General features: G+C 53.1%; 1 protein-coding gene across 4 annotated transcripts; it reads right to left on the bottom strand.

Annotated features, from left to right (window-relative positions):
- Positions 1–572: 572 nt before the first annotated feature.
- On the bottom strand, positions 573–11,386 carry TFE3 (transcription factor binding to IGHM enhancer 3). 4 transcript variants are annotated; one of them, XM_058535834.1, is made up of 10 exons: positions 11,104–11,384; positions 8,753–8,866; positions 7,403–7,706; positions 6,517–6,762; positions 6,331–6,435; positions 4,741–4,858; positions 4,328–4,384; positions 4,093–4,168; positions 2,753–2,900; positions 573–2,300 (listed from the first exon to the last, which is right to left on the bottom strand). In XM_058535834.1, exons 1-10 carry the CDS (start codon positions 11,217–11,219, stop codon positions 1,857–1,859), a joined length of 1,728 nt encoding a protein of 575 aa, XP_058391817.1. In that variant the 5' UTR covers positions 11,220–11,384; the 3' UTR covers positions 573–1,856. The 4 variants fall into 4 exon arrangements, with proteins under 4 accessions (XP_058391817.1, XP_058391816.1, XP_058391819.1 ...); XM_058535833.1 differs by having other exon boundaries at positions 6,331–6,762; positions 11,104–11,386; XM_058535836.1 differs by lacking the exon at positions 11,104–11,384 and having other exon boundaries at positions 7,403–7,641; positions 8,753–8,838.
- Positions 11,387–13,737: the final 2,351 nt, after the last annotated feature.

Raw genomic sequence — 13,737 nt, forward strand, 5'->3', positions numbered from 1 at the left:
TTCCCCTCCATTTAAATTCCCCCCAGATGTCAACATCTGTTCCAAAATTGAATTGCCTGCTTGTTCCTCTACCTTTATGGCTTTTGTCTTTGCCCTTTACGGCGTCTGGAACACCTCTCCTCTCTGCTGGGAGATATCCTCAAACACTTCCTTAGCACTTCCAAAAGTGAACTTGCAAGAATATCTTCTTTGCCTCCTCTGCCTTCAGTGCCATTTTTCAAACCATAGCCCTCACTCACCTAACTTGACCATTTAGCTCTTCACCCACTTACTAGCTGTACATCTCAGATAGTTAAATTCTATTCCTCAGCTTCTTCAAACAGGAAATGGGAATAGGAATCAGCACTTTCTTGACGAATATTCCTGAGAATAAATGAGGTGAAACACTTGCAGCAGTTAGGAGGGTGCTGGCGGGCAGGTAAGGACCGATGGTTTTTGTGTGCAGGTTGTTTTCCTCCAGCCTCTCTAATTCTTTTATGGATCCCTCTTCAATCTGTTTCTTCCAAGAACCATTCTTCCTCCTGGCCTGCGTGGAGGCTCACTGCACAGTCAAAAGCAAGGACAGGAGACTCTTTGCCAAAGTTAAAAGCGCATCAAACACGCCTAGCATTTATTATTTTAATCACAAACCTACAGACCTCTCAGTACACCCTCCTTGGGGCTTGGCCCCAACAATCCAAAGCTGACAATCTTGGGTATACGTGGTAGGAGGGGTGGGGATGGGCAGGGAATGTCTCTTGATAACTCTGAAATGGGGAAGATTCCTCCAAATGGAGAACTGGGTGGAGGCTGGAGGTTGGGGGTGACTTAGCTGGAGTAGGATGTCAATAAAAAATCAGATTAACAAAAGAGGAGGGACATATGCTGTTGCAACCCTCCCTCCAAGCCTCTGCCTTGGTGGGACAGGCTTCCACTTTTCCCTGGGCCTTTCCCGGAAAGGCCCTTTCCTTCATCCTGTTCCTCTACATGATGAAGAGTACTGCGGTGCTGGTTCTGGGAACCTGGACTCAGTACCCCCTAATCCCCATCACCTCCCTAAACTGCCCTTCAAGGAAGGAGGCAGGACTCCGCCCAAGGGTGGGAGTCTAACTCTCACTCCTGATCTAGGTCTGGAATGTCAACCCACAAGATTTCAAGATCTGCCCCCTTCTCCAAGGGCAAGGTTGGCTCAGAGTCCTCCTGGCTTAGGTCCCGTTGGTCCCAGGTTAAGGCAGGGGAGCTTACATAGCACTCCTCCCTGCAGTGTGGAATGCTTGGATGGCATGGGATGTTGCTAAGGGACAAGGATGTGATCTCCGCTCCATGGCCTGATCTTACTGACTCCTCCACACCTGAAATACCTGCACGGGGCTGTTCCTATAGGGAAGGGGCAGGGCTTAAACCCCCAGGGTGGGACTTCCATCATTTTGACTCCTCTTCCTTGCCAGGATGGACTAGACTGATGGTTCCAAGAGAGGGGATGGAGCAGTATCCTGACACCTCCTGATCCCAGGAGACCTGGCTAGGACAGTCGCTAGAGGACATGGGCTGACTTCATCCTGTCTCCTTCCGTCACCTGGGCAAGGGTGGGTCCCATGGGGCAGGCACGAGGCTGTGATCTCCAGTGGACAGGCCCTGATGTCACTGCCTTCTCCATGGCTGAAATACCTGCACCAGCAGGTCCTGTGGGGAAGGGGCAGGGCCTCATCTGACTCCTCCTCCTTGGCTGGTTACCGGGGTGGGGCCTCATCACATCTCTTCCCCCAGAACACCTGGGCAGGGCAGTCTCATGGGCGGGTGGGGGAAAAGGCAGGGCCTCATCCTGACTTGTCCTCCTTTCCTGGGTGGGGAAGTCCCAGGGGAGGCGTGAGGCCTGATCAGGACTCTTCTTCCATGCTGAAGCTACTGCGGCGACTACTGGCCTTGGAGACAGCAGGGGATACCGAAGAGAGCAGGGGGTCAGAGGCAGCCCGCAGTGGGGACAGGGCACCCCCTGACAGTCCTCCCACCACCCCTTCCTCCTCCTCCATCAGAATGTCCTCCAGCCCAAGGTGGAAGGGGTCCCCCAAATCCCCCAGGTGGTCGCTGGGAAAGTGCAGGTCCAGAAGGGCATCCGAGGGTGGTGCTGGGGGCTGCTGATGGGGAGCACTCTGGGCAGGTCCCCCCCCTGCATGAAACGTTGCCGCGCCTGGCCTGCCCTCCTCCTCAACATCCAGCTGCTCTGGCTTGAGGCTGTCAGAGGCTGAAGTTGTGGCCAGGGAGAGCAGCCCTGGGGTGGGAGGTACCGGCAGACCATGGATCTGAGCCTGCAGTTCTAGCTCCTGCAAAAACGTAGGGGGACGGGGTGGGATAAAATGGGGTTCAGAAGCAGAGGAGCGTTAACAGTGAAAAGAGCAGGCTGGCTGGGTTCAAATTCAGCCTTTGCCACTCACTAGTTGCATAATTTTAGGCAAGTTGCTTAACGTCTATGAGCCTCAGAGTCCCAATCTGTAAAATGGGTATAATAATGGTCCCAGAGGGTTGTTGTGAGGGTTAACTTAGTAGATAGACATAAGGTTCTTGTCACAGTGCACGGCACAAAATAAACGCTATGCACATTAGCTAACATTATTCTTGCTATTGTTACGATTACTACTTATCATCATCATCACATGAGTCGGGAAGCCTGGCGATCCCCCACGTATGCCAGGAAGGGAAATCTTGGCCTGTTCTTCCCTTGCCTCTGCCTGCAGGAAGCCCCCCTCACCCCCATCACTGCCTCCTCCTTCCTGACCTGAATTCGGAGCTGCAGGCTGCGGTTGGCTTGCTCCAGGGATCGCTGCCGGCACTCCAGGTCTTTGGAGCGCTGTTGCTCCTTCTGCAACTTGCGGATGTAATCCACAGAGGCTTTCAGGATGGTGCCCTTGTTCCAGCGCATCTCCCTGGGGGCCCGAGGGGGAGGACAGAAGAGAGTGCTGCATATGCAGTCTTGGGAGCCGAGTGGGGGGATTGCGCCAGGTAGACGGAGCATCCACCACCTGCCTACAACTCGAGGTGGGGCCACATCAAGGGTATGGAATGCTCAGATGAAGACCCCCTGCCTGGAACCTTCCAACGGTGCCTCATCACACCCTGAACCCAGGAAGCCCTCTCTGACCCAATCCCTTACTGCTCCTCACCCATGTCCCTCTGATTCGTCTCACTATAGCTACAGTGGCTTCTCAATGCTCCTAGAACATGGAAAACCATTCCCACCTCAGGGCCTCCAGCCTGGCTGTGCCCTCTGCCTTGAATACTCTTCCCCCAGACACCCAGATGGCTCCTGCCTCACCTCCTCAGGCTCTTTACTCAAACGTTTCCTTGTCAGTGGAGCCTGCCCTGTCCTCACCATGCTCACCCCAAATTGTAACCCTCCCCAGCATTCCCCCATCTTCCTTCCATTTTTTTTTCTTTTTTTTTTGTAAGGAAGATCAGCTCTGAGCTAACATCCATGCCAATCACTCCTCTTTTTGCTGAAGGAGACTGGCCCTGAGCTAACATCGGTGCCCATCTTCCTCTACTTTATATGGGACGCCACCACAGCATGGCCTGACAAGCGGTGCATCGGTGCGCCCTGGATCCGAACCTGCGCCGTCAGCATCGGAGTGCACGCACTTAACCACTACACCACGGGGCTGGCCCCTTCCTTCCATTCTTTATTCTTCTCCACAACACTCATCATAATCGTCCGGATTTTACTTGTTTATCCTGTTTGCTGTCTGCCTGCTTCCACTAGAACATCAGTTCCACGAGCTCGGGGATTTTTGTTTTGTTCCCTCTGGTATTCTCAGGCCTAGCACAGTACCTGGCACAAAGCCGAAGCTCGATATATTTATCGAATAAATAAAGGAAGTGCCAAATGAATAGGGAATTAAGTGCCTATGTCCTATAGGTACCAGACAAGGCACGTGGACCATAACATCACGCACATACAGTTTTAGGTGAGGATGCCGTGAGGGGTTGCAACCCTGCTCAGGATGAGGAAAGCTGAGTGGGAAACGGTCAGAGCAGAACTGCCCGGCAGTTCCCACCCAGGAATGACTTTAGGGGAACAGGGACCCCGCCCCACCTTCCGAGCTCCCAGCCCAGACTCACGGGTCACTGGACTTAGGGATGAGGGTGCCCAGCTCCTTGATCCTGTCGTTAATGTTGAATCGCCTGCGACGCTCAACTTTGGAGGCAAAGGAGAGAAAGAAAGAGTGGGAGAGTCATCAATGGGCTGAGGAGGGAAGAGGAGAAACTGTAGAGTTGGGAGGTTGTTGCAGAGAGAGGCCCCCCAAGGAAGGCCGGGGCACACAGCACGTTGGCAAGAGCACGTGCTCCCACTCACTTAGGTTGTGATTGTCTTTCTTCTGTCGCTCCTTCAAAAGGGCCTTGGCCTCCGTCTCTGGAAGAGAGTGCGGGTGGTCAGGGCCTCTGGGCACAGGAAAGACGCAGGGCCACATGTGTGGCTGCTGAGGTAGGCTTCAGTGGGCGCAGGCAGGGTAAGTGACTTTTAAAAAAAGCACCACTCTGTACTATTTTTTAAGAAGTCATGGTGACAGGCCATTTGTTAAGCTCCAGATGAGAGGAAGTAGAGTGAAAGCAGGACCATGGGCCATATGGAAAAAAGAGGGCAAATGCCCCCAGTTTCTGTCTGCTTAAAATCCCTTTCCCCAGAATCAGGCCCACCCCCAGACCTGGGAGACGGGGGCTCAGCCTGGGTATAGGACAAGTGCACGGGGCCACGAGCCTGGCCCTTACCAGAGATCTCGCGTTTGATGTTGGGCAGCTCGGCTGGGCAGGAGTTGCTGACGGTGATGGCCGGCGTGGCCACACTCTGACTACTGTACACATCAAGCAGATTCCCTGACACAGGCAGCTGGGGGCAGGGAGGGCAGAGAAACGACGGTTGGGAACAGAACCCAGGCTCAGCTCCTTCTCGGCATCAGGCTCCCGACCCTCCACACACCCCAGAGATGGACCCCTAATGCAAGGATTGGCTGACACAGCGCAGGAACCCTTCCTTCTCCTTCAACGGAATTTCACACGGCAACTCCACAGGGAGGACAAGGTCAAGTGGACCTACCCTGCTTTACCAGGGAACTGGAACTTGCCTGGCCTGTTCATCACGCCCCTGCAGCCCCTCAAATCCCTCAGTGACCTCTGAAGCCCCTCTCCCACACCCGGGAGCTGGCTCTGAGAAGAGATGCTGGAAAATCACCCTTCTCAGGTCTTTGTCCACTCCAACGCAACATTTCAGTCCGTTAGCCCCTCCTAGCACGACATTCCAATTTAGCATTCTTGGAATACTCCAACCCAACCTTCTCAGACTTTGGGAAATTATCATAGCAAATTTCCATCCAAAATCTGGCCTTCTGGAGTGTTCCAGCCCAATCTCCACTCTTTTGTTGTGATTGCGTTGCACCACATTACATATAAGGTCTCCGGCCGCCATGTACCAAACTCCTGATTCTAGTATCTTCTTGCACACTCTGATCTCTCAGAATTTCTTGACCAACTACTCAACTAGCACTGCTTTTATGTCAGCCTAGATTTTTTTTTCTCCTTCATATTCTCCTGGGTATACTCTAACATATCAACACACTAATCCATAAGTAATTAGTCCCACCTCTTGGTGAATTTTCATCTCTTGAAACTCCCACCAGTCTGCTGGATCCATCTAATATAAGGTCCCAATCTCTAGCTGTGTCCAAATCTAGCTGGTACCATTTTTATACATGCTTCTATCCTCTTGATAAGTTGGAAAGAAGCAAAGCTACAGCCACTTGGTATGTCCCAAAGCAAGTTAGGGGACTCTTGGAATGTTCCAGAACCAGAATGTTACAATTTATTGGTACATCCTCTGCTCTAGAAAGTTTTATCCACTCTCTACAAGGACCTAGCCTCTTGGCACAGTTCGCTGCAAGAGACATTTGCATTCCATTTGCTTCAAAGTCTAACTACACCATGTTTTGAGACTTTTGGTATGTTCTGATCACTTCATGGTCTGGGTACGTCCCAAGGACCTGAATCTTTTGGTACAGTCAAAATGCTATAAGAGTCCCACCTCTTGGTCCCTCCCACAGTGAAGCTCAAGCACCTTGGTTTGCTCTAATATCTCCATGAAGTCCCCGCCCTATATATATGAAAACCTACAAGGTCCACCTCTCCATGCAGTTCAATACAATGCCACGGGGCACTGCTATGCCCCATTCTCATCATACAGCCTCCCTCTCTATCTGACTACAATCCAGGGCGAGGGTTTCTTAGATACACAGCCAGCAAAGGTGTAGTCTCAGTGATAGAGGGATGTGCTCATTTTCAGAGCACCCTCCCCTCTCAGGGCCACACCGTGCTGGGGAGCTGCAGGCCTGCCGTGCCTCCGGGCAGATAGCTGAGCATCTCATCGTTGTAACTGGACTCCAGGCTGATGATCTCGTCAATGACATCATCAATCTGGGGGAAGAAGGAAATATGGGAGAGGGTTAGAAGAAGTTGGAGGTGGGGAGCAGGGGAGGGTTGTCTGCAGCCACTTACCTCCTTCTCTGAGCTGGACCCGATGGTGAGCAGTGCCATGGGGCTGTTAGGAGCACTGCCTGTGGGGCCAGTAGTGTGGGCAGCCTCGGGGGCGGGGAGTGGCTGGGCACTGGCAGCCCCCGGTGGTGGGGTGAGGGCCTGAGAAGCCAGCTTGGGCCCAAGGGTGGTGGACAGGTACTGTTTCACCTGCTGCCGGCGTGCCTGCTGCAGGTGGTAGCGCGTCGGGTTCTCCAGATGGGTTTGCACCTGTGGGATAAGGGGGAGGAGGGCAGAAGGGACAAGGGAGGACAGGGCTCAGAGGGCTGACTCAGAGCCTCAGAAGTCACCTGTTCCTAGGCTCAGGCCGGCAAACTGGGCCCAGAATCCGAGAACCCCTCCCAGAATACTGGTAAGTCTCTCTCAGACCCCAAACTCCCTTTCTCAGAAAGCCCTCACAGCCCCCAAGATCCACCCCTGGCTGACAGAATCCCTTACAGTTTCTGGGTGAGCACCCCGTCACAGTCCCCAAGACTCCCCTCTAGTCTCTGACACCACCTAACAGACCTGGGAACTACACATGGGTTCCCAAGACACTCCAATGGCCAAAGAACTCCCAGTGCATCACACGTGCCTGAAGCTCGTCCTACAAAGCCACTTCACAGACCCCAGGCCCACTCGGGGCACTCACGACCCTCCATGGTCCACCAAGACATCCTACAGCCCCAAGAACCGCTCATAACTCCACAAGAATACCTTGGAAACCCTAAATACGATGGGACACTAGCACAGCCTATTTTAATACTACCTGGGACCTGCCTTACATCCCCTAGGACCTCGCCCAAAAGCCACCAGGACCACTCCTCAGTCGCCAGTAGCCCCCTCCCAGGGCCTCTGCATGTTACTTTACCTTGAGCACCTCCCTGGGCACCTGAGCAGGGGGAGGACGGCCCAATGTGTGGCCCCCAGCAGAGACGCCGACCACAGAGATGGCAGGAGAGGCAGGTGCAGGACTGGGGAAGGAAGAGGCTGCAGCCTGTTCCCGACGCTCACGCCTCTCCTGCTCCTGGGCCTGGGCCCGCATTAGCTGCTGCCGCAGCAAGACCCGCGATGAGGAAGATGACGACATGGCAGGGGTCCTGGAGCCCCCTGCAGAAGATGATGCAGAGAGTGTAGCTGGGGTGGCTGGTGTGGCCTGCAGTGATATTGGGAGGCTGCGGAATGGGAAATATGGGGCCACAGGTAAGCTACAAGTCTCATCCCAAGCTTAAGGAGTCATAGCGTGATGCAGTCATCACAGGAGCCAGGCCTGCTCTCTGCCTTCAGAGGCCACAATGGGGAGGGGAGACACAGGCACCAGACCTGGTTGCCGCCCTCAGGGGTCACAGTCTGATGGAGGAGACACTGGAACCAGACCGAGCCCCAGCTCTCAGAGGTCAGTCTGGTGGGGGAATTTTAGCCCTCAGTCCTTATGATGAAGCCTGGATTTGCGCCTGTTCATATATGGAGTGGAGACGCCATTGCATGGCTCTGGGAGAAGGGGTTTATCCTATTTAAAGGAGAGCGAGAGGCAGCAGAATAGAGACTATGGCGGTAGATGCAGCTACAGAGGGCTCTTAAGCTCAATTTGGGGCTGGAGATGCTCCCTGAGCTCCTTGAGGTAGGCATCAAGTTATAAGGGCAACCGCAGGCCCTTCTTCCTCCCCTGCCTGGGCCTCTAGTTCCAGGAGCTAGTCAGTCTTGAAAATCTCAGAGATTTCACAATCCTCTCTTCCTGCCCCTCTTCCAGGTCCCCTCCCCTCTCTTAGAGCCCAGGCCGATGACTCAGCACATTTAGACTTCCAAGCTTGGGGAAAGGATACCAGCAGGGGTTCCTCAAAGGCTGGGGGTGGGTGAGTTTGTTGAGTGGGGGAGGGGGGTGAGCAGGGGTTGTGGGTATGGCTCCGCCCACCTGGGGGCTGAGCTTGAGCAGGCCACGCCCTGTCTCTGGGCACTCAGGGCAAGCTGCAATATTTATGTACCAAATAGGTGCCCAGGTGGGGTTGGGGGAGGCAGGGGAGGTCACGTCCAAGGTACTGGAATCCTGGCTTGGCCACCTGCTTTCCTGTGTGACATGCTCTTTCTGGCCCCTAATTTTACTGTCTGGAAAATGCAAACTGGTGAGAGAATGAGTTGGGTGGGCACTGAGGGCCTGTGGCCATCAAAGAGGGGATGGAGGGGCCTGAGGAACCGGGAGCAGAGTCAGATAGAGGAGACATACCTTGAGCGTAGTGAGAGGGGTTGGCTTTTGAGTTCGTAGAAGCTGTCAGGATCAAGGATGTTTTCTAATTCAATGTCAGCAACAATCCCGGATTCCGGAAGCAAAGAGTTCAGGCTGGGGGCAAGGGGAGGTAGGGGTGGTGGTCAGTGATTGTATGGAGATTGTATGGAGACCTCACTCCTCTCCAACAGCCCGCGGGGGGAGGGGGGGATCAGGAGAGAGGGGAAGAATGTATCCCTCACACTCGCCCACTCTGCTGGGTACCCTCACCATGAATCCCCACATCTTCTCCCCACCCCACTCTCTTTTGCTGTGTTATCCATAGCCCCTTAAGATTCAAAATAATGAGTGCCTGGATCCCAATCCTTGCTCTAACAATCAGGTGTAACAACAACCTGGGTTTGAGGAAAATAGAAAGGAAGAATTTAGGAATGACAATTCACTTTGCAGGATTCCTGACTTTGCATTCAAGAGTTCTCCCAGCCCCCACACCCCCTACTGTTTTCCTGGCAGCTGAATGTGAGCCCATGTTTGTCCACATACACACACAGCACGGTAGGGGCATCCCTCAGCATAACAGTCCATTGTAACACAAACTGAATGCATCACAAAGAGAACTGGGGTCGATGATTCACTTTACAGAAGGATCCACCACTTCGCAAACGAGCCCCCTCCACAGCCAGAGTTCATGGGATGCCAACACATCCAGATACAAAACGGACACATCAAAGGCTCCCCTCGTTCCAACAATCGGGATTTCCAAGGAGAATTTGAGTGGATGATCCGCTTTATACAACATTCTTTTCTTGGCTGGAGGAGCCTGTCCAACGCTCTCCTGTTTTTTTGGAGATCAAAACACACACATCTCCAGTACCAACACCCACAAACACATAAAATAAAAGCAATGTACACCCCTCCCTTTCAACTACTCCCACTACTGTGATCATCTAGGTTGTCATAAAGGCCTTAGAAGATGGTGAATCGATATATGGAAAGGCTGGTGTGAGACCCCAGTGTGTAGGGGACATTATCATGCAGGCAGATGGATGTGCATCCTTGAATTTAGTCAAAGATTCAGAATCCTGAGAGACTGTAGGTAACTTCACTTGACAAGAATTCTCTCCCCTCCCCAAGGATCTGTCTTCCTTCCTTTCCTCACCCTCCAATGGGGCCCTAAAACCACCCAGGAAGTTGGGAAGAGGAAGCTTGGGGGGCCGCTGAGCTCAGCACAATCCCAGGCAGAAAGTAGGCAAATCCCCCTCCCATGCTCACACACCCATTGCACAGAAGTTGGAAGAGATGGGTGCTGGGGTGGGCAGGGTGTGGACAGAGAGGGCTGGGGCTTCCAAGCCCGCTGATGGGAGCGAGGTTAAGAGGCCAGACAGGACCCACCCAGGCAGGGATGGTGCAATTGGTGCTCATTCCAGTTCTAGGGACAGATTCAAGATTCTCTCCAGGCCTGCGAGTCAGACTGGGGGGGGGGGCGGGGAGAGAAAGAACGTGTGTGTGTCTGTATGTGTAAAGGGTGAGCAGGGTGAGCTGAGAGGCTAGGTAGGACAAGTGGCAGCAGAAACAAGACCCTCCTTTGGGTTCCCAAATAAGGTCTGAGGCCTTTTTCTCTGTGCACCATCTCCATTGCCTCTGTCTGCCCATCTTCCATTCAAGCCCCTGTGGGGGTGTGGGAAGAGGGCTTTTCCACTATCCCTGGGATCTGACCCAGCTGGGTGGGTGGGCAGGGGTGAAGGGATTACTCCGGTCAAGTCTTGAATGTTGCTTCTCTGGCTCACTCACACACACTCACAAGGCTGGTCCCACGGAGCATATCTGAGATACCCCCAAATCCCTCCAGATTCATGTTGTCCCCAAACACAGCCTCCAGCAACCAGCCACTGGGAGTCATCAAGCTCCCAAGACAGCACCTCTGTCCCTCAGGACTCTGACACTGAGGGAAAAAGTCCCTTAAAATCAGTGCCTCATTTAGAGTGCTCCCACAAATTCATCCCCCTCATGCCTGACTCAAGGACCCCAAATTCAGCCTCTAATCAGAGTCTCAGTCTCCCAAGTTCAGCTACCTTAGACCAGTTTCCGGACACAACAGTATCTGTGCCTCTAGACGCAGTCAAGGACCCCCAAATCTGAACCAGGCCTCCCTTAATGCACTTCCACGACTCCTTTAAGCCTCAGTCCAAGCAGGCCACAGCCAGATTCCTTAGGCGCCCCCCCAAGACCGGAGTCCCGACGTCCTCCAAGCTAGGCCGAGGGCCTGCAATCCCAGTCCGAGGCCCCCGCTGTACCCAGATCGGACCCCCAGGAATCCCAGTCAGGACTACCGGCCCCAGGCGGCCCCGCACCTGAGCAGCTGGGCCGAGTCGGCCGGCCTGCGCTCCTCCAACAGCACGAACACGGCTCGAGGGCCCTCCGCGCTGGCCTCTACGCCGTCCCGAGCTGGCTCGGCCGCATGAGACATGACGCCCGGCCCCGGGCGAGCCCTGCCAGGCCAGTCGGGCCTCGGCCCGGTCCCCCTAACAAAATAAGAGTCCCCCTCCCCCCGCTCGCCACCGCCTCCTCCGCTAAGCCATGGAGTGAGCTCTGCGCGGGCGGGCGGCGTCGGAGAGAAGGGATGGGCCGTGAGTCATCCCCCGCCCTGAACGGACCAACACCCCCCCGAACCTAACCCCGGACGACCGCCCTCCTCCCCCTCCTCCTCTTCCCCCTCCTCCCTGGGCTGGGGAAACTCCACAGGAAGTGACCGCACGGAGGATGGACGGCTCGCCGGGGCACGCCCCCTGAGTGAGACGGCCAATCGTCCAGGGATGGTTCAAGGGCCCGCCCCAAGCTACGCCTCCGACGCGGAGGGAAAACTAGATTCGGCCGGCCTCATTCCGTGAAGGAAGCGCCTAGGCCACGCCCTCAGAGACAGAGGCAAATCAGCGAAAGGCAATTCGATTGAGCCACGCCTCCTTCTCGCAAATTATCCCTCCGCAGGATATTAAGCCGCTCCTCGGGTCCTCTGCGCCTGCGCACCCATGGCCAGTCGGCGCGCAGACGATCTTCAGACAACGCTTCTAGCTGCGGAACCGCGCCCCCTCCCGGCCAATATTCGTAATATCTGCTCCCTAGACCGCGCTCCAACCTCGATCTAGCCGTACCTCCTCAGCCAAAGCCATAACTATGAGGCCCAGGCAGCTACGTTCCCTGGAAGTGCGCACCAGAAACCCCGCCTTTTCAGTACCCACAGTCCAGTTGCCCAGCTGGTCTTCCTGGGAGCGCTCCGCCTACTCTATGTCATCTAGAGCAGTTGTTGCACTAGGTCGTTGTGCTGCACAGTAGGTGCTTAACAAATCCTTGAGAGAGAGATGAATGAGTGGAAGGACAGAAATTAGATCTGGTTCCTTCAGTGAATGACTTCTGGAATCATAAGGACCCAGGTTTGGATATGGGCAAAGGACTTCTCTTCTCCAAACCTCAGCTTTCCTGGCCTGTCAAATGGGGGTCATAATACCTGTCTGGCAGGGTTGTTATGAGATTTAGAGATAAGTTATGAAAAGTGCTAGCAGGTTATTTGGCATACAATAAGCTCTCCAAAAAAGTAATTGATTCGCTCATTTGTGCACTGATTCAATAAACATTTAAGGAGCTCCTCTGTGTGCCAGATACATGCAAGCCAGCTTGCACACAGCAGAGGGTCCCACTCATACCTTCAGGTGCACAGTCAGCTCACAAGACACCTGGACCTACACCCATCTCTTCCTCCTTCCCAACATCCCAAGACCCTGCCCATCAGTTGGACCTCCAGGAACTTCACTGAGCTCCCATTTGCCTTGCACCTTCCTGTACTGGCACCCTTATTTCTCAAGTTGGCTTGGGAACATGCACATCCCCACAGGCTCACATAAAACCATTATCCATATAATAAAGATGACAATTCTTCCCCATATTAATCTTTAAAAAATCAGTACATTACTGGGCTGGCCCTGTGGCTTAGTGGTTAAGTGCGCGCGCTCCGCTGCTGGCTGCCTGGGTTCGGATCCCGGGCATGCACGCACCCACTGCTTGTGCGGCCATGCTGAGGCCACGTCCTACATACAGCAACTAGAAGGATGTGCAGCTATGACATACAACTATCTACTGGGGCTTTGGGGGAGAAAAATAAATAAATAAATAAAATTTAAATATCGACCTAGATATTTGTGGGAATTAGTAAATGATAAAAATGATATTTCAAGTTACTGGGAGAGAGATGGACCATTTACTAAAATGGTTTGGGGAGAAATTACTATCTTTTTGGGAGAAGGATTAGATTCCTAATTTACCCAATTCAGAAAAATTAATTCCAGATTGGCTAAAGACCTAAACAAACAAACAACTATAAAAAATATCAGAACAAAATATTTTGGGGGAATATGTTTAAGATATTGGCAAAAAAAAGGGCCTTCTTAAACAAGATACAAAAAGCAAAAGATACAAAGAAAAGCAACAATATGCAACATTTATTGGTCATTCTTGGCACTTTATCTGCATTAACTCATTTTAATCCTCACAGCAGCCCTCTGAGGAGGGTTCCATTTATTAGCCCAACCCATAGATCAGGAAACCAAGGTACAGCAAGGTTAAGTCACTTGCCCTAGGTCACCCCAGTTTATAAAATCTGGGGTGGGAACCCAGGCACTCTTTACCACCATGCTCCACCATCTGTTGGGTTTGACCGATTCAAAATATAAAGCTATAATCTGATGAAAGATGCTAGAAACAAAGTTAAAAGACTTGCCACAGACTGGGAGAAAAAATTTACAGTGTTAGACCCACAGCTTAATTATCCCGTCACACACCCCATTCCTACAAACACTGGCCTCATACACACATCCCAAATATCTCCATGACAAGTGCTTCCCCATCACGTACCCTGCACAATATCCTCCATCTCTCTCAGTCTCTGTCTCTTAATCTCTTGCTCACAACTTCACAACTTTTTCAACACTACTCTC

Source organism: Diceros bicornis, chromosome X (assembly GCF_020826845.1).
Source record: "Diceros bicornis minor isolate mBicDic1 chromosome X, mDicBic1.mat.cur, whole genome shotgun sequence".
NCBI lineage: Eukaryota > Metazoa > Chordata > Mammalia > Perissodactyla > Rhinocerotidae > Diceros > Diceros bicornis.